The sequence below is a fragment of the Choloepus didactylus genome, chromosome 15 (assembly GCF_015220235.1).
Source record: "Choloepus didactylus isolate mChoDid1 chromosome 15, mChoDid1.pri, whole genome shotgun sequence".
NCBI lineage: Eukaryota > Metazoa > Chordata > Mammalia > Pilosa > Megalonychidae > Choloepus > Choloepus didactylus.
The window spans coordinates 30,001,829-30,027,386 of record NC_051321.1 but is presented as its reverse complement, the minus strand read 5'-3'; the positions used below and the strand labels follow the sequence as shown (position 1 = coordinate 30,027,386).

Genomic DNA, 25,558 nt, shown 5'->3' with positions numbered 1-25,558 from the left:
TTTACATTTCTCATCATAGGGATCTTTCTTATTTTTGATTCTAGTGGTTTTGATGGCTTTTTGAACTAGCCTTTGAGCACACGGGATTATGTAGCACCCAGCTGTTATAAACATTTTGGCTGGAATGATAAGGAAAATTAAAATAGATGTTGCAATTCCTTTCCATTTCTCGAACCAATTTTCCAACCATTCTATGACTGGGTTGTTAATGCTAGAATTCTTTTCTAGTTTCTGAAATAAGGCTGTTAAGCCTTGTAGGGCTTTGATGATAGTTTCATTAGGTGCGGTATTATTGGGGATGAATGTGCGACAATTTCCCCCAACTGTAGCACAGACGCCTCCTTTTTCAGCTAGTATCATGTCTAGGGCCATTCTGTTTTCCCATGCCATTCGGCTAGTGGCATCTAACTGTTCTGCTATTTCTTTAATGACATTCCTGGTATAGTTGATAAATTTTAGCTGATGATTGACATTTTTATTGATGGTGACCCACCAGAATAAGGACGATTTAAATTTTGCAGCTAATTGATTTTTAGCTTTAAACTCATTAGGAACTTTTTGGGGAACCCCTATACTATCTACAAACATTTTTTATTGAAGGAACTAGGTACACTTTGTACATTTTTCTTTTCTCCTTTGCCTTGGGTTGGTACTTTATTACTTTCAAATGCCAGGGTAAATGAGATAGCCAATTGAACCAGAGCACAGGTTCCTCCCCACCTTTCAGGTAGTGTTGGCCAGAGGATGCCCTTCCCACAGTACCACCAGAGGTCTGCTCGGGGTATAGTTAGGCTGGAGAAGTTGCTAGTACTATTTTTGCTCACATTCCACACCTGTGTACACAAAGCCATGGTACCAAGATCCTGGAGCCCTTCTTCCCATCTGGAGAGACAGGCAGAGTGGTTTCCAGGACCAAGGTGAGACGCTGGTATGGCTTTGACACTTCCCTCCTGGACTGGAGGGAAAAGGGAGGACAACGTACTACAACTTTCACCAGGAGTAGCATTTTGAAAGAGGAGTGTTATACATTTAAACTCCCTTTCATGCTTTTTCATCCCCAAGGGGAAGGGCATAATCTGAACAGTGGGTTGTTTGGTTGTACAAGCATAACAGTCACTTCTGTTTAGACTCTGGATGGTATGTTTGCCCCATTCTACCCAGGCATTTGTATTTCCATAACCTGTCTCTATTTCTGTGGTTTGCTTTAAGTCTTTGGTCTTAAGTATTCTAATGACCTTGGGGTCAATTTGTACTGGAGAGTTAAATTCCAGCCAAGTTTCCCTTAATGGTTTTTCCTCCAACCTGGGTAAGACCCATCCCTCATACTGTGTGGTTCACCAAGCAGTGTTCGAAGAATAACAAGGGTTAGGTGTCTCATAAGTTATACTCTCAAATGTTCGCCCCCCAACAATCTTGCTTTCTATTTGAACAGTCTGCTTACATAAATGCTTATATTCCTCCCTTAGTTGTTGCTGATGTTTTAGATTTTTACAGCTCATTACTTGACAAACATCAAATTGTACAGTTTGAGACTATAAGCCTTTGACTACACTTATAACCAGCTTAGCAGAACCTGTTACTCCTTGAATATAGAACATTATGATTAGCATAAGCAATTTCATCATTAAGCTATACACAGAGCACAATGCAAACATAGGGTTTAATCCAGCCCTTTCTCCCTTCTAATATGTTCCTTTAACTGTTGCCTATTTAAAGTGATCCTTAGGGGATCTGAGGTAGGAGTCACTTTCCAGGATTCAGGTTGAGTTGCTGGATACTTATCGTCTGGTTCAGGCACCGGTCCCTTCACTTGTGTGTAATGAGTCCAGCCTCTTTTTGCCATTCGGACTGCCGTCTCAGTTGTCAGCAAGACTTGATAGGGTTCTTCCCAGATCGGTTGAAGTCTGGATTCTTTCCACGACTGGATCAGAACCCAGCTGCCAGGCTGATGTCGATGGGCAGCAAATTCAAGAGGCGGGGTCTGAGCCAGCAGTCCACGGTGCCTTGGTCCGTGCACGGAGTTGCCTGGTTAACCAGAGGCAGGCCTTTTCTTTTCCCCCTTTTCTCATTCACAACCGGCAGATCCAAGCATTTGGTCTCGGGCCCTTTAGCTGCCGGAGATGGGCCCCCAATGGCGGAGTCCGGGACCGCTCAATCAGCGGGGCGCGCCTTCCCTTTGTCCACCTCGGGGGTCCCCTTCCGAAGCTTTGGATCCCGGACGAGCCCCCAAGTTGTTGGAAATAAAGTGGTACCTGTAAGGGAATAAACGCTCTCTCGGTTCTGGAGGAGAAAAGAATTTATTTACGATCTTGCAAGATGGGGCGTCCAGCCAAACACGCGGAAGGCTGGCGCCCCAGTATTTCTAAATTTTATCCAGAGCATCTTTCAGTTCTGCTTATGCTAGCCTTATATCTCTTTCTAGCTTTAATTCATCCTCCAGGTGGTCCACGGCTGCCTTAGCTATTAAAGCTTCCTCAGTAGCAACACGTACAGCTTCTAACAATGGTCAGCCTATTGTGGTGGCGATTTGGCAGCCCCTTTTCTCTTCTGAATCTCCAGTGCTCCTGCGGCCTGCTGCAGGATGGCTACTAATCCTGCTGGAGAGTTGCATGCACTGTTGTACCCCCTTGGCAGTCCCTATCCATCTAGGAGGGTAGCCACTCCTCCCCACATTGAAGTTCCAGGCCACCTCAGTATCCCTCCTGGGGCCATTGCTCCTGTGGCCTGCTGCAGGATGGCTATTAGTCCAGCTAGAGAGTTATAAACATTTCCATACTCCCTCGGCAGATTCCATTCATCTAGGAGGGTAGTCACCCCTCCCCACATAGATGTTGCAGGCCACCCCAGTATCCCTCCTGGGGACTTCCCCTTTCCCTTCTCCAAGTTTACGTCGTCAGTGCCTGGGATTTCATCTCCGGGCTGGCGGCTATTTAATTCTCCTGGCTGGCTTGCCAATTGTCACGGCCCATGAGGGCTTTGCCAGTCTTGCAACCAAAGGACTAAAGAAAGTACCAGACATGTTCTGAGACATGAGCTTTTATTCAGGGCTTACCTGCAGGTGGGAAGTCACTGTAGAGATTATCTTAGCTTTCTCTCACTGGGTGGGTGCAGCATTCAGCAGGCAGGCAAACTGCACAATTAAAGAAGCCAGCTGAGCCAGTTATAGGGGTTTGAGACAAAGACATTTCTAAGGGTATAAGCATGGGAACAGGGTCTTGTGACATGGGAGTGGTTGTGGTGGTGATCGATAGATAACCATAAGCGTGTCAGGAAGTAAACTATTAACACTTGATGGTGGGAGGTCTAGGGACCATAGATGAATGCTTATTCAGATCTGAGTGCAAGACTTTACAGTCACATCCTGCTCCTTTGTGAAACCAGGAGTGCCCACCTCCTGCCTAATTCCCATTTTAAAGTTACATTTTAAGGTTAATTTACCATTTCTCTCTACTGGTTTACAAAGATGACAGGTTAAACATTAACTGCCAAGGTCTGCAGGCCTGCTTTGCTCAGGCCAGGGGCTGCTACATTTATCTTTGGAGAAATGTCTATTTAAGCCTTTTGACTATTTTTAAATTAGCTTGATTGTCTTTTTGTTGTTGAGTTGAAGAATTTTTAATATATTCTGGATATTAAACATTTATTGGATATGTGGTTTCCAAATATTTTCTTCCATTGTGTTTTTTGTTGTTATACTTTCATAATAAAGTCCTTTGAGCCACAAAAGTTTTAATTTTTATTGTCTCATTTATTTATTTTTTATTTTGTTGCTTGTGCTTTGAGTATAAAGTCTAAGAATCCATTGCCCAAATTCAGGTCCTGAAGATGCTTCCCTACATTTTCCTCTAGGAGTTTTATGGTTCTGGCTCTTCTATTTAGGTCTTTGATCCATTTTGAGTTGATTTTTTTTTTTTCATTTTTATTGAGATTGTTCAGATACCATACAATTATCCAAAGATCCAAAGTGTACAATCACTTGCCCCTGGGTACCCTCATACAGCTGTGCATCCATCACACTTAATTTTTGTTCAATTTTTAGAAACTTTTCATTACTCCAGACAAGAAATAAAGTGAAAGATGCAAAAAGAAAAAAAGAAAAGGAAACTCTAAACCTCCCCTATCCCTAACCAACCCCCCTCAATTGTTGACTCCTAGTATTGATATAGTACGTTTGTTACTGTTTATGAAAAAATGTTGCAATACTACTAACTGTAGTATATAGTTTGTAATAGGTATATAGTTCTTCCCTATATGCCCCTCTATTATTAACTTCTAATTGTATTGTCATACCTTTGTTCTGGTTCATGAAGTGATTTCTAGTATTTGTACAGTTGATCATGGACATTGCCCACCATAGGATTCAGTTTTATACATTTCCATCTTTTGACCTCCAGCTTTCCTTCTGGTGACATATATGACTCTGAGCTTCCCCTTTCCACCTCATTCACACACCATTCGGCGCTGTTAGTTATTCTCACATCTTGCTACCAACACCCCTGTTCATTTCCAAACATTTAAGTTCATCCTAATTGAACATTCTGCTCATACTAAGCAAGAGCATCTACATTTCTTCCACAAGGCAGGAGGGAGAGTCAAAGAAGGTAGAGAGGCAAAAGAAAGAGGAAACAAAAAAAATGACAGCTAGGAAGCAGCAAAAGGAAAAATAACCTTAAATCAAAGTAGAATAAAGAATCAGACAATACCACCAATGTCAAGTGTCTAACATGCCTCCCCTATCCCCCCCTCTTATCTGCATTCACCTTGGTATATCACCTTTGTTACATTAAAGGAAGCATAATACAATGATTCTATTAGTTACAGTCTCTAGTTTATGCTGATTGCATCCCTCCCCCAATGCCTCCCCATTTTTAACACCTTGCAAGGTTGTCTTTTGCTTGTTCTCCCTCGTAAAAGAACATATTTGTACCTTTTATCACAATTGTTGAATACTCTAGATTTCACCAAGTTACACAGTCCCAGTCGTTATCTTTCCTCCTTTCTTGTGGTGTCTCACATGCTCCCCATCTCTCTCTCAACCGTATTCATAGTTACCTTTGTTCAGTGTACTTACATTGTTGTGCTACCATCTCCCAAAATTGTGTTCCAAACCACACACTCCTGTCTTCTATCACCCTGTAGTGCTCCCTTTAGTATTTCCTGTAGGGCAGGTGTCTTGTTCACAAAGTCTCTCATTGTCTGTTTGTCAGAAAATATTTTGAGCTCTCCCTCATATTTGAAGGACAGCTTTGCTGGATACAGGATTCTTGGTTGGTGGTTTTTCTCTTTCAGTATCTTAAATATATCACACCACTTCCTTCTTGCCTCCATGGTTTCTGCTGAGAGATCCGCACATAGTCTTATTAAGCTTCCTTTGTATGTAATGGATTGCTTTTCTCTTGCTGCTTTCAGGAATCTCTCTTTGTCTTTGACATTTGATAATCTGATTATTAAGTGTCTTGGCGTAGGCCTCTTCATATCTCTTCTGTTTGGAGTACGCTGCGCTTCTTGTATCTGTACTTTTATGTCTTTCATAAGAGATGGGAAATTTTCATTAATTATTTCCTCTATTATTGCTTCTGCCCCCTTTCCCTTCTCTTCTCCTTCTGGGACACCAATGATACGTACATTATTGTACTTTGTTTCATCCTTGAGTTCCCGGAGACGTTGCTCATATTTTTTCATTCTTTTCTCCATCTGCTCCTTTGCGTGTAGGCTTTCAGGTGTTTTGTTCTCCAGTTCCTGAGTGTTTTCTTCTGCCTCTTGAGATCTGCTGTTGTATGTTTCCATTGTGTCTTTCATCTCTTGTGTTGTGCCTTTCATTTCCATAGATTCTACTAGTTGTTTTTTGAACTTTTGATTTCTGCCGTATACATGCCCAGTGCTTCCTTTACAGCCTCTATCTCTTTTGCAATATCTTCTCTAAACTTTTTGAGTTGATTTAGCATTAGTTGTTTAAATTCCTGTATCTCAGTTGAAGTGTACGTTTGTTCCTTTGACTGGGCCATAACTTTGTTTTTCTTAGTGTAGGTTGTAATTTTCTGTTGTCTAGGCATGGTTTCCTTGGTTATCCAAATCAGGTTTTCCCAGACCAGAACAGGCTCAGGTCCCAGAGGGAAGAAATATTCAGTATCTGGTTTCCCTGCGGGTGTGTCTTAGAAAATTGCTCCATCCTTTGATGCCTCAGGTCACTGTGCTTTTCTGCCCAGCAGGTGACGCCTGTTAGCCTATAATTCTTGACTGGTGTGAGGAGGTATGGCCGTGTTCCCCCAGGCTCTGGGGTCTGGTTCTGAATGGAAAGGGCCCCACCCCTTTCCTCCTAGAGAAGACAGACCCCCCAGGTGGAGGTCATTAGCATTTCAATGGTCTCGCTCTCTGCTTGTGGTGTCTCCACCCTTCCCAGAGTCACAGCCCTGGAAACTGAAAATGACTGGGGCTTTCTCCACTGAGCCAAAAAAGAAACAGATAGTCCCCTTCAGACCCAGTCCAAGGCGACCCTCCGGCTCTCCCAGGTCAGTCGTCACCCAAAGCCTCTGTCTGTTTTTTGGGGCTGCGTACCTGTAGTGAGCAGTTCACACTCGCTACTTAAAACCCCAGTTGGAGCTCAGCTGAGCTATATTTGCTTGCTGGGAGAGAGCTTCTCTGTGGCACCATGCGGCTCCGCAGCTTGGGCTATGGGGGAGGGGGTCTCCTAACCTGGTTCCGCAGGTTTTACTTACAGATTTTATGCTGTGTTCTCGGGCATTCCTCCCAATTCAGGTTGGTGTATGATGAATGGATGGTCTCTTTTGTTCCCCTGCAGTTATTCTGGATTATTTACTAGTTGTTTCTGGTTTTTTGTAGTTGTTCCAGGGGGACTACTTAGCTTCCACTCCTCTTTATGCCATCTTGCCCGAGTCCCATTTTGAGTTGATTTTTGTATGTGGTGTGAGGTAGGGGTCCATCTTCATTCTTTAGCCAATGGACATCCAGTTTTCCCAGCGTCTTTTGTTGAAGAGACTATTCTTTCCCAATTGAGTGGTCTTTGCCTGCTTGTCAAAAATCAGTTGGCATGGCTATTCTGGCCAGGGGAATGGAACCATTGCAATTGGCTTATACCAGTGGATCCCAGCCCTGGCTGCACATTAGAACCACCCAAGGAGCTTTTAAAAAACACCATGCCTGGGCGCCAGCCACACACCTTCTCAATTAATTGGTTTGGAGTGGGCGCGGGACATCAGTAGCTTTATAACCTTGTTAGGTAATTCTGATGTGCAGCCCGAGTTGAGAACTGCCATCAACTGGGGTAGAACCGGTGTTGGGGCGTCAGCCACAATGTCTACTAGAATCACTTGCTAGTTTTGTGTGGATGGGGTAAGTTGCTTAACTTCTTTGAGCCTTAGCTTCCTCATCTGTAAAATGGGGGCAGATAGTAGGTACCTCATGGGGTTACCAGGAAGATGAAATGAGCTCATGGATGCTTGGAAGCATTGCAAACTGTCACTGACCCCTGAACCTGGGTTACTTCCCCTCCTCATCTTTCAGTTGGGAGGGAAAATGTAGCTCTTCCACTGCCAGAAGCAGCCAGGGTAGAGATTTCTCCTGAGCACAGCTTTCTGTCATTAAAATAAAAAATGAAAGAGAGGGAAAGCGACAGACTGGGAAGCCACAGGCAATTGCAGTGGCCCTTTTCTTCTTGGAAGACGTGGGTTTGAATGTACTGCTATAAATGGTTTATGCAAATGAGTCACAGGGGCTCATCCTCCTGCTGCTTTCATCCGGGAGAGGCTGGGAGGGAGCCAGGTGCATCCTTTTTTAGCATCTCCTCCTTGTGGTCCTGCAGTTGGCTTCAGGGAACAGGGAAGGGCTGCCCCTGGGGCTCTGCGGTCCTGGGCCAGGTAGGCTGTCATCTAGGGACCTGGGGCATTGCAGCTGGGACAGTGAGCTCAGGGCTGAGTCTGGAGCCTGGAGAAGGGGCAGATGGGGATGAGTAGAAACCATGAACCATCGGCCTCTCCCTCTCTTTCTCCCTCCCTGTGCTGCTGTTGCTTCCTTCCTTTCCTCCTTCCTTCATAAAATATATTTTGAGAACTACCGAGCGCCCACCATGGCCGGTGCTGGGGAGGCAGAGATAAAAGTCACCTGTCTGCTCTGAGGTTGCTCCAAGTATGAAGAGGGGGCCTTGCCATCCAGCAAGATCACTGCAGAGTTGGGGGCTGCAAAGAGGGCTGCTCACGTCTTGGAGGAGGCAGGGCCAGTCCTGCTGGGGCCTGGGATGCTCTCTGAGGGAAGATCCCCCTGAGCTAAGGGATGAAAGTAGGGGTGGAGTTTGCCATTGGAGTGGCCAGTGTAGGAAAAGGGCACCTGGGTGAAGGAAGAGTGTTCAGAGAGCCAAGGCCATGAGAGATGCACCCATGTTCTAGGACATGTGTGGCTGGTGTGTCTGGAGTACAGGGGGACAGGGTGGGAGGGCTCATAGGAGGTAAGGCCAGGCCCCCAGGTTGGGGCCGACTCACGGAGGGCCTTGCCTGCGCCACAAAGGAAGGTCAAGTTTATCCCGCAGGTGTTCGGGAGCCACTGTGGACTCTGAGCTGGGCAGTGACCCAGCTGGATTAGTCAGGTAGAAAGGTCACCCTGGCAGCCCCGGGGAGGGGTTGGAGGCCAGAGGCTGTCAGAATAATTGTCTGGTTTGGGGTAATGCTGGTGGCCTGAACTGTGGGAGCAGCCAAGGGGTTGAAGGTGGGGATGGATTGGAGAAGGACACAGTGACGGTTCAGAGTGGGGAATCCAGACTTCCAACCTGGCTGGTGGAGCTCAAGTGGCAACCCTGGGCTTGGAGCCCTGGGGATGGGTCCATGTTGGGTGGGGTCAGGAAGGGGACTGAGAGACAGTGATGCCCAGCCAAGAACATGCTGGCCAGTCCTTGCCTTTCCACTAGATCTTGGTGGAAGGGTGGAGGGGAGGTTGGAGGGGCTGCTGCTTCAGACAGTGCAGGAATTTCTGATTGTCTCCCCGAGAGATTCCTCTTCCCTATCCCTGATTAAGAACTAAAGATGAATGAGTCCAGTGCACCCATTTTGCAGTTGTGGAAATTGTGGCCTAGAAAGGCAATTAATTTACCCAAAGTCACTCAGCAAATTATGGCAGGCAATGGCATAGCTAATAAAACTGGACCCTCAAAGACATTAATAGCTCATCTCTCTTAAAGCTCTCTTAAACAAAGAGTTCTCCTCTGTTTTCCTCTGGGCAGGGAAAGTGGGTTTGTCTAAGTAGGGTTGAGGATGCCAGGATTGGGTCATTAGTTTTATAGAGGGGAGGGAGCTCCTTGGGAAGAGACTTTCAATCCTTATTTGCCATTTTTTTGAGGGTGGATGCAATTCAGGAGCTGCGTTAGCCCACTTCCACAAATCTTGAGTCTCACGGGGAGGGAGGAACTGATACTGACATTAAAAAGGGCTGCCTCCCTGAGTCTCCCCAAACCAAAGCACTTGTGCCATGTTCCTGCAGACCTTCCCAAGCCTTCATTGGGTTTTGCCACTGACTCCCAGGGAAGACTTTGTACCCTAAACTGTGATGCCTAGAGAGTCCCTGTCCAGTTTTGGGGTCTCTGGAGGTTCACCTGACCCCAGGATCCAACAGCTGGAGGGAGGCAGCCAGAAATGAATCTCTAAGGAAGTGGTATCTTGGGTGAGGAGCCTGAGATATGTTACTGAAGAGAGAGGAAAGGAAGGCAGGAGCAGTGGATGGATGTGCAAACTGAGAGACGGTGTATTGATTAGGGTTCTCTAAGGATACAGAACCAACAAGAGATATCTGTAAATGTAAGATTTTATGAAAGTGTCTCACGCAACTGTGGGGATGCACGAGTCCAAGTTCCGTAGGGCAGGATGCATGAGTCCAAATTCCATAGCGCAGGCAGTGAACTGACAACTCCGATGAAGGTGTTCTTTGAACTCCTCAGGAGACACTGGCTAGCCAAAGAAGAAGTGAAGGTCCTCTCTCTATCTCCTTTAAAAGTCTTCAACTGATTGAATTAAATCCAGCAGATTGAATGCTCATCATTGCAGAAGAGACGCCCTTCGTTGATGTAATCAGTCACGGGTGCAGTCAATTGACTGATGATTTAATAAACCAGCCTTCTGGTTTGTTAACCAGCCACAAATGTCCTTGCAGTAATGGTTAGGCCAGTGCTTGCTTGACCAGACACCTGGACACCATCATCTGGTCAAATTGACACATGAACCTAACCTTCACAGTCCACCCCTTGTCAATTTGGCATTTATATACATCACCTTAAACCATACTTAATCTCTAAATAGAGCACAATAACAGACATATATTTCACCTTACAATACTCAGCTGTCATTCATACAACCGGAAATGCACTAAATCTCTCCAGAATAGGGTGCAAGTCCTTGAGTAACATTGTCTCTTAAACCTGATTCCCTGTAACACAAATACTGTAAAATGAACAATATAGCTTATGTCATATGATAAGGGGATAAGATAGAGAAGAAAACAAAGATATTTGCCTTATAGACATATACAAACATACACATAACAAAACATGGAAGAAATATTCCTGTCATCATAGTCCTTGTTTCTGTAACTGGTCACATGGTCGTAATTCATGTTTATCACTACCTTCTTCCACTACCCTTTCCATGTTTCCTTTACCCTCAGCAAGCACTTCAGCTGGCCGTGGTTCTTTGCCTGGTGGGGTGACCCAAACCTTCATTCCTGAAGTTTCTGGGCCATTGGGAGTCCTGCCTGGATTGGGTGTTGCAGTTTTCTGTTGACTTTAATCACAGGGCATGGTAGTACTAAGAGATGCCCTAGGGGATCTCCTGTATTCCAGGAAATTCTTCTTTACCTCCATTGTGTAGATGCAGTGCTATTTCCCCTTGATAGTCAGGATCAATCACCCCAGCCAGTACAGTAACCCCCTTCCTTGCCTGTTGATTCAGAGGCATGAGAAGCCCAAAGTGGCTAGGTGGCAGTCTTAACTTCCAGTTCAGTGGAATTATTGTTATGTCTCCTGGTAGAAGCACTCCTCCTTTTGAAACTAAGACTTGTAGACCAGCAGAGCTTAAGGTTGCAGGGACAGGAAGCAAAAATTTTCCTAATGGATCACTAGGAATGATAGTGAGTGGTGCCACTCCCATTTCCACCCCTTGATTCCTGAACCCATGAATCCTGGCTGTGGATGATGGGGAACATGGTAAGACCAGAGAATTCCATGAGCATGTGCCCATTCCCTCAGTTCATTTTCTGTGAAGTGGTTCCTTGGTCAGAAGCAATGCTGTTGGAATGCCATGATGGTGGATAAGGCATTCTGTAAGCACACGGATGGTAGTTTTGGCAGAAGCATTGTGTGCAGGGAAGACAAACCCATATCTGGAGTATGTGTCTATTCCAGTGAGAACAAATCGCTGCCCCTTCCATGATGGAAGTGGTCCAATGTAATCAACCTACCACCAGGTAGCAGACTGATCACCTCAGGGAATGGTGCCATATTGGGGATTGAGTGTGGGTCCCTGCTGCTGGCAGATTGGGCACTCAGCAGTGGCTGTGGCCAGGTCAGCCTTGGTGAGTGGAAGTCCATGCTGCTGAGCCCATGCATAACCTCCATCCCTACCACCATGACCACTTTGTTCATGAGCCCATTGGGCAATGACAGGAGTTGCTGGGGAAAGAGGCTGATTGGTATCCACCAAATGGGTCTTCTTATCCACTTGATTATTACAATTTTTCTCTGCTGAAGTCACCCTCTGGTGAGCATTCACATGGGACACAAATATCTTCATGTTTTTTGCCCACTCAGAAAGGTCTATCCACATACCTCTTCCCAAGAATTCTTTGTCACCAATTTTTCCAATCATATTCCTTCCAAGTCCCTGACCATTCAGCCAAATCATTAACAATATCCCATGAATCAGTATACAAACACACCTCTGGCCAGTTCTCCTTCCAAGCAAAATGAACAACAAGGTGCACTACTCAAAGTTCCGCCTACTAGAAGGATTTCCACTCATTACTGTCCTTCGGGGACATCCCAGAGAGGGGCTGCAGTGCTGCAGCTGTCCACTTTCGGGTGTTACCTGCATATCGTGCAGAACCATTTGTAAACCAGGCCCGAGTTTTCTCATCCTCAGTCGACTGATTGTAAGGAACTCCCCAAGAGGCCAAAGCTGTCGGCTGGGAAAGAGAAGGTAATGTGGCAGGAGTGGGGACCATGGGCATTTGGGCCACTTCCTCATGTAACTTATTTGTGCCTTCTGGACCTGCTCGAGCCCTATCTCATATATACCATTTCCATTTTATGATTGAGTGCTGCTGTGCACGCCCAACTTTATGGCTTGGCAGGTCAGACAACACCCAGCTCATGATAGGTAACTCAGGTCTCATGGTAACTGGTGGCCCATGGTTAAGCGTTCTATCTCTATTAAGGCCCAAAAGCAGGCTAAAAGCTGTTTCTCAAAAGGAGAGTAGTTATCTGCAGAGGATGGCAAGGCTTTACTCCAAAATCCTAAGGGCTTGCATTGTGATTCTCTTATAGGAGCCTGCCAAAGGCTCCAAACAGCATCTCTGTTTGCCACTGACACTTCCAGCACCATTGGATCGCTGGATCATATGGTCCAAGTGCCAGAGCAGCTTGCACAGCAGCCTGTACCTGTTGTAGAGCTTCATCTTGTTCTGGTCCCCACTCAAAACTAGAAGCTTTTCTGGTCACTCGGTAAATGGGCCCCAGTAGCACACCCAAATGAGGACTGTGTTGTCTCCAAAATCCAAAGAGGCCAACTAGGCATAGTGCCTCTTTTTTGGTTGTGGGGGGCTGGGGGCAGATGCAGCAGCTTATCCTTCACCTTAGAAGGGATATCTCAACATGCGGAGGTGGAAGGCCACTGTATTTTTGATGGATTTATCTCCCATCCTCTGACAGGCAAATACCTTACCAACAAATCTAGAGTAATTGCTACTTCTTGCTCACTAGGTCCAATCAACATGATATCTTGTGGGAGAGAGAAATGATCAAGATCCCTGCGGACAATATTATGACATAGGGCTAGAGAGTTGATATACCCCTGAGGTACAACGGTGAAAGGATACTGCTGGCCTTGTCGGCTGAATGCAAACTGTTTCTGGGGGTCCTTACTAATAGCTATTGAGAAAAAAGCATTTGGCAAATCAATGGCTGCATACCAGGTACCAGGGGATGTGTTGATTTGCTCAAGCAATGATACCATATCTGGAACAGCAGCTGCAAATTGGAGTCACTATCTGGTTAAGCTTACGATAATCCACTGTCATCCTCTAAGACCCATCTGTTTTCTGTACACGCTAAATAGAAGAGTTGAATGGGGATGTAGTGGGAATCCACCACTCCTGCATCCTTCAAGTCCTTAAGAGTGGCATTAACCTCTGAAATCCCTCCAGGAATCCAGTATTGCTTCTGGTTTACTATTTTGCTAGGCAGGGGCAGGTCTAGTGGCTTCCACTTGGTCTTTCCCACCGTAATAGCCCTCTCTCCACGAGTCAGGGAACCGATGTGAGGATTCTGCCAGTTACTGTGTATGTCTATTCCAATTATGCATTCTGGGTAATTGTAGAAATAACCACAGAGTGGTTCCGCGGACCAATTGGACCCACTGTGAGACGGACCTGAGCTGAAACTCCACCAATCACTTGACCTCCATAAGCCCTTACTCTGGTGGACCAGAATGACGTTTTGGATCTCCTGAAATAAATGTCACTTCTGAGCCAGTGTCTAATAATCCCCCAAATATCTGATCATTTCCTTTTCCCCAATGCATAGTTACCCTGGTAAAAGGCCATAGGTCCCCTCAGGGAGGGCTGGGAGGAAGATTAGCAGTATAAATTTTGGGCAGTGTAACAGGGTCCTTCCCCAGGGGTACCCCGCCTTCCCCTCATTCAAGGGGCTCTGGGTCTGTCAACTGTCTCAAGTCTGGGAATTCATTAGGGGGGCCATGACTCTCTGTTTTTGTAATTCAAGTTAGACTTTTGTTCACTTGACCTAGAATTCTTCTGCTTATACAGATCAAACAAGAATTTAGTAGACTGGCCATCTATCTATTTTATTTCTAGGTACTCCATGATCTACTAGCCAACTCCATAAGTCTCTGCAAGTCAGATTATTTTCACTGTTGCTTTGAGCCTGTTTTCCATTATGGTAGCCATGCCCACTTTATCTTTGGCAATTAACGGCTGCCAGGTGGCTTCTGCCAACTTGGGACCCAATTATCCGCACTGTGTTTAAGGATTCCAGCTCAGTGACAGCAGTTCCCACAGTAATACCTGACCTACAGAGAAGGGCGCCTACAGAGCTCTTCAGGGATGATGGAGCTAGTCTCACAAATTTATTCCTCACAGTCATGGGAAAAGGTGTGTCCTCTGGACATTCCAGGGATGTGTGAGCAGGTCTTCCATGATAAATCCACTCTAACATTCCAGTTTTTCTAAGCCTTTGAATCCCGTCCTCTACATTATACCAGGGAAGCTCTGGCATTTCAACCTCAGGTAATGTCGCCACCTTTTGATCCATGTTTCAGTCAACCACCCAAACAAACTGTTAATGCCCTTTCTAACCCCTTGAGCCACAATACTGAATGCAGAATCTCTGCTTAGTGGGCTCATATCCATAAATTCAGCCAGATCGAACTTTATATTCCTTCCATCATTGTCCCACACCCTGAATATCCATATATATTTACATATTCCCCTGATTTCTGTCTATATAAATTCAAAAATTCATGCAATTCTTTTGGAGTATAGCTTACTTCCTCATGGGTCACACTTTGTACCTCACCCTTCGGGGCCTGTTGGAATTTCAGTCTAGTTATAGGTCTTGAAGCAAAGAGTGGTGGTGGGGGTGGGTCATAAAAAGAATTGGAAGTATCCCTCAAGCCAGTTACCTCCAGACATTCCGTTGCAGTTTCATGTTGTGAAACAGGATTAGTATCTCCAGGAAGAGGAGTGAGGGCTGCTTCCTCAGGGGTGGTGATTACAGGTTTAGTAGGCACTGAAGGGTTAATCTCTTTAGGTGGAGGTTGGATGGCAGGCTCCTCAGGGCAGACTGGAGGTCGGGAAGCTGTTTCCTCAAAACAGGCTGGAGGTTGGGTAGCTGTCTCCTCAGGGCAGACTGGAGGTGGGGACACTGTTTCCTCTGTACAGACCACTACAGGTGTATCTAGCAAAGACTCAGCAGAATCCAGGGTTCCAGTGTCCTCACTGCCATTATTATCAATCCATATGTCTCCATCCCAGGTTTCAGGATCCCATTCTTTTCCAATCAATGCCTTTAACAGCAGACACCCTGCGAGGTTGAGATTTTAGTTTATGTTGTAAATCTGCTACTCGCACAATGAGACTCTGGGTCTGGTTTTCTGAAATCTCAAGTCTGTGGCCACAGGAAATAAGATTTTCTTTCAAGGCACACATAGATACCTTTACATCTGTCATATGGCATTTAAGTTTCAAATTTGAAGCCTTCAGCTTGTCCCTTTCTCTTAAAACTTTATCCAGTGTATCTAAGAGCAACCAGCCAACATCATTATACCTCTTAATTCTGCAAAACTCTGTTAAGGTGTCAAAAACACTTTCACCCAGAGCCTTACTTCATGCAAGAGTATGATTAGGAGAGTCAAATGGAGATATTTTGCGTATCTCCATTGCCAGTTTACACCATGGACTGTCAGTGCCATCTTGATTATTGGAAATGGAGTCTTTAGTGCCTTTGCATCAATTCAGAGTAGAAAACCCATTGTAAAAGCCCCTTTTAAAATACTGCTTCTCAAGAACCACTCCCGGTGGCAAGCTCTATTAGGGTTCTCTAGGGAAACAGAACCAACAAGAGGTATCTATAAATATAAGATTTTATTAAAGTGTCTCATGCAGCTGTGGGGATGCATGAATCCAAATTCTGTAGAGCAGGCAATGAACTGGCAACTATGATGAAGGTGTTCAGTGAACTCCTCAGGAGACCTGGCTAGCTAAAGAAGAAGTGAAGGTCCTCTCTCTATCTCCCTTAAAATTCTTCAACTGATTGGATTAAATCCAGCTAATTGAAGTCTCTCATTGTGGAAGACACACCCTTCATTGATGTGATCAGTCACAGGTGCAGTCAATTGACTGTGTCCTTGCAGTAATGGTTAGGCCAGTGCCAGTGCTTGCTTGACCAGACACCTGGACACCGTCACCTGGCCAAGTTGACACATGAACCTAACCATCACAGATGGGGAGGCTGCAGGAAACAGCTTCAGGGAGGAAAATGGGTTTTCTGTCACTGCATTCATGCTGTGGGTGTCTGCCCTTCTCAGGCCGCCATTCTCAGACTGTCCTTTGGGCAGGAGGACCACATCCTGGCAGCCGCCTTCAGCTGGGCCACACCTGAGCTCTGGTTCCTGAACAGAGCTAGCCACATGTCCATTGTCCCCAGGTCTTCGGGGACTAAGAACTGCTTCGGAGCTGCTGAGCAATGGGCTGTGAGATCATCTGGGGCTGGGGTCAGGGACTCAGTCTGGGGCTAGGGCTAGACTGCAGTGGCAGGAACAGAGTTCTTTTACGGACTTGGTGGCGAAGGAAGCCAATGGCTTCTGAGAGGCCTGAATGGATCCCAGTGTGGCCAATGTCCTCTGTGCTCCAGGTCATGATCCCCAGGTGGGGAGCATAGAGGTGGCATAGTTCAGTGGTTGGACCTTGGGTCAGTCACCTTTGCTCTGCACCAACAGAAGCTCCTGTTTCAGAGCAAAACTGAGCCCTCCACTCTTGGAAAGGTCCTGCCATCCCCTTTCTCTTTTCAGAGCATTTTCATGTTTGTGTCTCCCTTGCCCGCGTACTCCCAGTTTGGGAGTGAGCCTGGAGTCTTCTGGGCAAGGCCTGGGGTGGGTGCTGCAATGCACGGTGGGGACCTAAGCAGGCAGGCAAATGACTGCTTGCACCACAGTTTGAGTCTAGAGCTGGCTGACGTTGGGGTCAGCAGGTTTTACATTCATGCCTGCAGCGACCCTGGTCTCCTCGGACTGATGCTGTGTCTGTTTAATTAAAGGCTGCTGTTCTTAGGACAGACGCAGCTCTGGACCAGGAGTTTGAGATCAGTGTTCTGGTCCCAGCCCTGGCACTTAATAAAGCTTTGGTAATTCTTTTTCATTTTCATCTCCTTGCATCTCTGTTTGCCTCATCCATTAAAAGAATAAAAGCAGGGGGCAGGGGGCAGGGGAGCTTAGTATTTTCCCTGCCATACCTGATAGGGTGCTTTTGCAAATCCAGTGAGATTTTGGGGAAGTCGTTTTGTAGCTTTTAAGATCTGGGCTGTTCTGTGAGAGCACGTGGCAGGGAGGTGAGGCTCAGGCTTTGGTGCCACATTAATGTGTCCAAATTCCAGCTTGGCTTCTTTTGAGCTGTGTGATCTGCATTCAAGTTCCCCGAGCCTCAGTTTCCCCATCTAGGATGCTGAGTTCCCAGAGCTGCTCTCACCTTCTGGGGGCCCAGAGCAGGTGTTTCAAGGTGTTGGCAGCAGCTGGAATTTTCTTAATTGATTAGGGTGCTTATTTCTCTTAGTCACTGTGTTAACTCTGCAAGAGGAAGTGTTGGGACCCCCACAGATGGGGTAGAGGCCCTTTGGGGGAGCCAGGTCAGAGACTGCTCTGTGCGTGTGGAGTAGGGGGTGGCTAGGCCCAGTGGGGCTGAAGGGCTCTGAGGGGGGGCAGAACCCTCTGGCAGCTGGTGGAGCTGCTCTGAGCAGGGGCCTCTCCCTTGAACTGGGGCTTCTGGGATCAGGCCCCCGTCTGCCCTCAGACAGCCCCTGGAGCTCATGGCTCACCTTCTCCATCCTGTTGACTGGCTTCCTGGGGACCAGCCCCAGACCTGGAGCCCGATCTGGCCTGGGGTTGTGCAGTCCCAGCCTGGTCCTCACTGAGGCCAGACCCACGACCCTTCTCCCGGCCAGCAGGACAACCTGTGGCCTCACCCCTACTTTTTCGGTTGTCTACACTATGCAGTGGTTATGAGTGCAGGCCCTCGTAACCGAGGTCAAATCCCAATGCTACCATTTCCCAGCTGCATGCCTCAGTTTCCTCTTCTCTGATAATGAGGAAGTTCTGTTGTATTGTGTAGAGCTCAGTACCGTAATGATCTCACCAGTAGCACCACTGCTTGCAAACCCCTCCAACATGTCCCCCCTGTTCTGGGCACACTCTGTGGATCAACTCATTTAATCTCCCCTACATCCCTAAGGAGGTGGGCACTATTATTATCCGCCCCATTTTTCAGCTGGGGAAATGGACACCAAGTAGATGTTAGAACCAGGATTTGAACCCAGGCCACCTGACGCGCGTCTGCTGTAACTGCCTTCTGTCCAGTGAACCTGAGTGGTGGCTGTGAGCACTTGGTGTCATCAGGTCATTGGGGTCTGGCTGCCTCTGGGCCTCCTGGGAGTGCCCCAGCCCGAGGGCCTGGGCGCTTGTGGGGTTCGGCACCGTTACTCTGTTCTGCCTGTGATGCCTGAAGTCTGAGCCCAAGTGGAGTGTGAGGCCCCAGCAGTGGGCAGGAGGCAGGGTCAGGGCACAGGAGTAGAAGTGGGGGGCCAAGTTAGCTGGTTGTGGGCTGTGCCATTCCTCTGTGAGCCAGGCCTGGGAGGGGCAGGAAGCAGGAGAGAGCTGGGGGACGCAGGACTCCTCAAAAGCAGGAGGGGGCAGGCAAAGGAGGCCTGGGGGCCCCCCAGACTAGGGGTGGCTCCAGCTGGCTGGGGGCTGGGCACGGGAAGGGGTGGGCTCTGGGGCCCTTGGTGGAGCTGTGGGGCCTGAAGGTGTGTGTGTGGGGGGGCGGGAGGCAGGGAGGGAGAGTGAAATGGGAAGAAGGGGGTTTGGTTTCTGCCAGCAGCAGAGGGATTTAACCTTCTGCCATCAGCTGCCAGCTTTTCTCATAATCCGGGCAGGTCCAGCTGGGGCCAGTCGAGTGTGTTTACACATCTGATGGACAAGGCCATGACTGTTCCAGCCGCATCAGCCTGGGTCTCCTCATCTCTCTCTCTTCCCCCATAAATATCTTGTTGTCTGCTCTTTTTCACCTTCCCCAGCAAGGCTATAATTTAGGGGGAAATTCTTATGATTTTGACCCTGGTCATTTATGACCTGTGATTGTTGGGACAACGACTGGCTTCGAGTGTAAAATTCAGACTGCCAAAACAAAAACAGAGTGCCAGCAAGGTGACAAGGGATGATGTTTAATCTATTACTTAGAAGAACCTCCTGTTCTCCAGCACTCTCAGGTGGTATTTGCACATGAGGCTTAGGACAGTGACTGGTAAGGCAGGCAAGTGCTGAATACATGGTGTTGTTGGGATGATGAAGATGGTTATTATCTATTAGACCACCTCTTCTCCTTGGCTTAAGATATATATTTAGTGCTCTTTCCGTGCCTAGCGCAACCATGGCTCGTGGTCCAAAGAAGCATTTGAAGCATGTAGCAGCTCCAAAGCATTGGATGCTGGACAAACTGACTGGTGTGTTTGCTCCTCGTCCATCCACTGGTCCCCATAAGCTGAGAGAATGTCTCCCTCTCATCATCTTCTTAAGGAACAGACTTAAGTATGCCCTGACAGGAGATGAAGTAAAGAAAATCTGTATGCAGCGGTTCATAAAGATTGATGGCAAGGTCCGAACTGATATAACTTATCCTGCTGGTTTTATGGATGTCATCAGCATTGACAAGACTGGAGAGAATTTCCGTCTGGTTTATGATACCAAGGGTCGCTTTGCTGTTCATCGTATTACACCTGAGGAGGCCAAGTACAAGTTGTGCAAAGTGAGGAAGATCTTTGTAGGCACAAAAGGAATCCCTCATCTGGTGACCCATGATGCCCGTACCATCCGCTACCCTGATCCCCTCATCAAGGTGAATGACACCATTCAAATTGATTTGGAGACGGGCAAGATTACCGATTTCATAAAGTTCGATACTGGTAATCTGTGTATGGTGACTGGAGGTGCTAATCTGGGAAGAATTGGTGTGATCACCAACAGAGAGAGGCATCCTGGCTCTTTTGATGTGGTTCATGTGAAAGATGCCAATGGCAACAGCTTTGCCACACGGCTTTCCAACATTTTTGTTATTGGCAAAGGCAACAAGCCATGGATTTCTCTTCCCCGAGGAAAAGGTATCCGCCTCACAATTGCTGAAGAGAGAGACAAGAGACTGGCTGCCAAACAGAGCAGTGGGTGAAATGATCTTTAGGTGAAATGGATGGAGAACTCTTTGTGGTTAATAATAAAGCATGATTAATTGCCTTCTGGGTGATTATTAAAAAAAAAAAAAAGATATATATTTAGTGCTAGACTATTTCCTGCATCCGAAGTCATTCCTCTCAAAGTCTGGGCAGGGACTTTAACCCCTCTCCATTCCACCTGCCTCCGGAGCTCTCCGGGCTCTGAGCAGACACATCAATAGAAACAGCTGCTATTAGGAACTGAGGCACTGTGCCTTACAGACGTTGTGTTGTTCATTCCTCACAAGCGCCCTGTGACGCGTTATTTCCATGTTAGAGAAGAAGACACAGAGGCTCAGAGAATCCCAGAAGCTAGCCTGGTGCTTGAGAATAGAGCCTGACCTCCAGACCAGAGCTCCCATCCTCCATGTGGGTGGGGTGGGCACATCCTTCCACCCTTCCTGCCCAGTGACAAAGATCTTATCAGAGGCAAATGTTTGCTTCCAGCTAGAGGCTCTGTAGGTGTGGGCTCCATCTGGCACACTCTGTCTTGGGAATAGAAACCTGGCTTCTTCCTGGTTCTTTTCTTTCTGCTCGGCATGGACAGTGACCCCTCTGACCAGTGCAGGCTGGCCAGGCCAGCCTTTAGACCCTTACCTGGGGAGCACGAGTAGGTGTATTGTGGGATGGTCCCAGAAAGGGCTTCTTGGCAATGGGCCTGGGGCTTGGGAAGGGTCCCAGCTAGGCTGTTTTCTCAGATTCCCTTTTAGTCTCCACCCCTGCCTCTGCACCTGTTGTGTTCCCATCATCCTGTGGCTGGCAGCTGTCACTGCTGAGGCACCTGTCCCCTCCCTGGAGGACGCCCTGTGGCTCCCTGGCTCCGGTTTCTCTGCAGCACACAGCTCGCCCTCTCTGTTCCTGTCTCTTGGTGTGTCTGTGTCCTCATCTCCATCTCTCTTTCAGAATCTAGGCAGTGACCTCCATTCTTGTCTGGGTTCTGGGCTTGGGAGGAAGCTTTGGGGTGCAGTTCCCTGTTTCCCATTCTCCAGCTGCAGGGTTAAAAGCCCAGCCAGGGAGGAAGGCCCTGGCCTTAAGACCCAAATGCCAGGTGACTCATCAGCTCAATCAAATTATCCCTTGTTCTTGATTTAAAAAACACTACAGCAACCAGTGACTTCCCATCAGAGCCGCTTCCTCACCCTGACTTCTCTTTATAGGCCTCTCCAGACACCACCCCCTCTCCCTTGTCCAGTTTTTACCTTCTGTGCCTCCTGATGGCCTGATCTGCATGCCATATTGAGCATTAGAAGCACCTGGGTTCAATTCCTCCTTATCCTAGACCCATGGTGTGACTTAGGGAAGTCTCTATAACTTACTAGGCCTTGTTTGCTACATCTCTAAAACGGGCATGATACTTCTTTGCCTGCCTGAAGACAGGAGCTGGGCCCAATAGTCTCTTGGACTCCTTCGCCTCAGAGGTCTTAGAGTCTGTGATTCTGTTGGTTTCCATGGTCCAGTGAATTAGTTCCATGTTCCATGTCTTCAGTCGCTGGGTCTGCCTTAGACTGTAAGTTCTGAGAGGGCAGAGTTCAGCCTTGGGATGAGGGCTCCCTGGGGCTGGTCCCTGGGGGACATGGATGAGAAAGGACTTGGTGAGGGTAGTGTTCCACTGGGTAGCCCAACATGGAAACCAAGATGGCACCCAAGAGAGAAGATGAGCCTGCAGAAAGGAGTCAGGGGACAGGGAGATGGCAGAGAGAAGAGGGAGGATTCTGGTGGGGGGGAGCATCATGGGATCTGATGGTGTTCAGAGAGCTATGGAGGTAGGTTCTGAGATGAAGCCAGAGAGCAGATGCAGACAGGAGTTATCCTGGAAGGGAGGGTTTCTTTCTGAAGCTCAGAAAGGATTTCTGTCAGACCAGGTAGCTCCCCAAGGCACATCTAGCCCTGCTTTTTCCTGTGGGTGTTGAGGAGTTACAGCCTGCAAGCAGGTCATGATGGATCTGCTTTCTCCAGGGTTTCTAGGAGGGGATCTCCAGTGCCTGTCTTGGCCAACTGTCTGCAGCCATAGGCCTGCCCCCAGTCTCCCGTCTTCATTTAAGCTCCATCCTTGGGATGTCACCCTCTGTCCACTGGAAAATAAATAGGCTCTGCCTCCACATAAAACCGTTTTGTTTCCTTAAGAATAAGATGCCCTGATCTGTATGCCATATTGTGTGTGCAAGTGTTGCATACATGGAGCAGTTGGGATGATGAAGATGGTTATTATCTATTAGACCGTCTCTTCTCCTTGGCTTAAGATAAATATTTAGTGCTGGACTGTTTCCTGCAATGTCCCCTTGTCTTCTCTTCCCCAAGCAAGAGGAGCCCCTGCCCATTGACCTTTCTTGGATATAGCATAGGTTTTGATGTCAGGCAGTTCTGGGTTTGAACCCTGGCTTGGCTCTTATGTTCAGTATAACCTCTCTGTGCCTCAGTTTTATTGCCTGCAAGATGGGGACGATTATAACTTCTGAAGGGATGCTGTGGGGATTGGCTAAGGTTATGTATGTGAAACACTTAGCATAGTGCCTGGCACATAGAAAGTGTTCAATAAATGGTAGCATTTATAGTCTCTTCTATAGATTTTCTTATAGACTTTCCATTTCCCTTTCACATCCCTTCCAAAGTGTGGCTACAGAACAGGGCACTGAGATAATTTAGCCAGAGTCAAAAGAATCTTCCTGCATCCTAACACAGCTCCTGTATGTCCTTATCCAGCTTCCCTGTGACACCGCCGGCTTCTGAAGGGCAGTGTTGGGTCTTGTTCCCCAGTCGTGGCTCTTGTGCCTGGTCCATAGGTGACACTCAGTGAATGCTTGATAAATGAAAGAATGATGTAGGTCACCGGTTTTCTAACCCCCTTTCATAACAGAATCCTTTTCCAAAGTGAAATTTTCTGTGATGCCTCAATGAATAAAACAGAGAAGGGCTGCAGCTCTGGCTGCCATGCCAAGGGGCTGCTTCCTCCTATAGAGCCCCAGACGCTTCTCTGGGGAAGTGGTGGTGGGGTGGGGGGAGGGAACCCTCAGACATAGGACACTGCCACTTCCTATTTAAATTGGGGAAGGGGATGTAAGAAGAACAGACCCAGACAGGAGTCTTCCAGAAAACCCCATCAGACAGCAGTGCTGTGCGGGCCCCAGGCCACCTTCCAGTTCTCTGCTCTGTCCTCACAGGCCCACCCACCCACCCAAGGATCTCCCGGGTTATGGAGCCCCTGCCCTGCCCCCATCCCTGCTTAGTGACATTCTCACAGTCTTGCATCTGGAAAATGACGTGAGTTCAGATATTTCCTGAGTGCCTGCTCTGCGGAGACATGACGCTAGGCCCGAGGGGAAGGAGAGCAAGCCAGGTACAGGCCCCACCCTGCTGGGTGTCGCTGCTTTCTCTGTCAGAGCCTCTTGCTTCCTGCAGTGCATTCTCCACACCAGAAGGCAGAGTGACCTTTCTGAAATGCAGGTCTGGTCTTGTTGCCTAGTGCTGAAACCTGTCAGGATTTCTGCATTTTGCTCTCAGAAAAAGACCAGATTCTTCAGCCTGTTCTTTGAGGCCTTCCCACTGTGTTCCCAGCCCACCTTGGCTCACCAGCCACAGTTGGCCCTGCTCAGCCATGCCAGCCTTGCTTCCTGAGTGTGCTGGACTCCCTCCAGCCACAGGGCCTTTGCACGTGCTGTGCCCACTGTCTGGGGCACTCTCTCCCCTAACTGACTGCCACGACACCAGAACATGCCCCCTCACTCTTTAGCTCTTGCCTTCACTGCTTTCAAGAAAGTCTGTCCTGTGCCCCCAGAACCTTGCTCCTTCTTTTCAGGACACTTTTCTGTGATTGTAATTACACGTTCCTTGGTGAGACTACTTGAAAAAATGCCCGTTTCTCTCTAGACTGTAAGCCCATTAGAGCCTGTCTATTGCTGATCACCACTGCATCCCCAGGGCATAGCTTAGTGTCTGGCACATAGTAGGTGCTCCATAAATGCTGGTTGAGTAGAAGTGTTGAGATGCACCCAGGAAAAGCCAGGATGAGCAGACAAGGCCACAGCTAGGCCATGCTGTCTCTGTAAAATGGGCATAATAATACAACCTGTCTCCTAGGGTTTCTGTGAGGATTACATGTGCCTAGATCAGTGCCTGGCATGCAGTCAGTGTTTGCTAGTGTTATGTTTTTATCCTACCAAAGGAGCTCAGGTTATTTCCTTTTGGTCAGACTGACGTGACCTTCCCTGTAGGAACCTCCGTGTGCCAGGGAATGTGTGTGCAGGCACGTTTTGTGGGCAGTCCCACCCAACCCTGCCCAGCCCTTGGGCTGATAACCCTAGGCCAGGCCAGGCCAGCCCTTCCCCTTTTCCCCGGCCTTTTCCATACCCACGCGGGGTTGGCAGCAGCAGGCCCAGCCCAGCCCCTCACAGTGCCTCAGAACCCCTGAGTTCCGTCCGATATGGGGCAGCTCCCACCTTTCCCACAGCTCCTTCCCCAGCCATGATGACTCTGCTCTCCCATCCACCCGCTGGCCTACCCTCCCCACCTGGACCTTCCCCTGAGAACCCAGATCCCCAGGCCTGAGGATGGGAGCTTGGAGCCCGGGTCTGGGAGGAGGGTAGCTGTCCTGTCCTTCTAGAGAGGTCCTCGTCCTAAGGAGGGACCTTGTCCCCAGACCTGGGCTTGAGTCCCTGCTCTGCCACTGATCTGCTGGGTAACCTTGGGCAAGCTCCTTAGCCTCTCAGAGCCTCCACTTACTTTGCTGTGGAGTGGTTGTCTAGCCCCTACCACACAGAATATAAGTCAGGGAGAACAGGCATATAAGTCAGTACACAGCAGGTGCTCAATGCATGCTCAGTGTGCTTGCCTAGGGCTAGAGGGACTGCCTTCCAGTCTCCCCCTTCCCTCTCTGACTGCACCTTTCCTTTCCTCCGGGTGCAGACTGTCGAGCTCTGCCCCTCAAAATTTCCCCAGAGATGAGCCTGGACCGGCATTGTGGGATTGAGAACATCTTCTTGACCAAAAGGAGAAAGTGAAATGAAACAAAACAAAGTTTCAGTGGCTGAGAGATTTCAAATGGAGTCGAGAGGTCACTCTGGAGGGCATTCTTATGTGCTATATAGATATCCCTCTTTAGTTTTTAGTGTATTGGAATAGCTAGAAGGAAATACCTGAAACTGTCGAACTGCAACCCAGTAGCCTTGACTCTCGAAGGCGATTGCATCACTATGTAGCTTACACGGTGTGACTGTGTGATTATGAAAACCCCGTGGCTCATACTCCCTTTTCCCAGTGTATGGACAGATGAGTAGAAAAATGGGGACAAAAACTAAATGAAAAGTA

The 25,558-nt window shown here is 47.8% G+C and overlaps 2 protein-coding genes across 3 annotated transcripts in view; both read left to right on the top strand.

Moving 5' to 3' along the window:
* NEURL1 (neuralized E3 ubiquitin protein ligase 1) overlaps window positions 1-25,558 on the top strand; it is a 100,055-nt gene that overhangs the window by 30,469 nt on the left and 44,028 nt on the right. The gene's annotated exons all lie outside the window — the stretch shown is intronic.
* On the top strand, window positions 19,403-20,282 carry LOC119510499 (40S ribosomal protein S4, X isoform-like). Its single transcript, XM_037804835.1, has 2 exons — window positions 19,403-19,954; window positions 20,113-20,282. Exons 1-2 carry the CDS (start codon window positions 19,423-19,425, stop codon window positions 20,169-20,171), a joined length of 591 nt encoding a protein of 196 aa, XP_037660763.1. The 5' UTR covers window positions 19,403-19,422; the 3' UTR covers window positions 20,172-20,282.

Excerpts from the sequence above, each read along its gene's own strand:
- LOC119510499 (XM_037804835.1), top strand. The coding sequence starts at position 19,423 with ATGGCTCGTGGTCCAAAGAAGCATTTGAAGCATGTAGCAGCTCCAAAG. Across the intron at positions 19,955-20,112 it reads TTTCATAAAGTTCGATACTG|GGCAACAAGCCATGGATTTC; the intron begins GTAATCTGTGTA and ends GTTATTGGCAAA.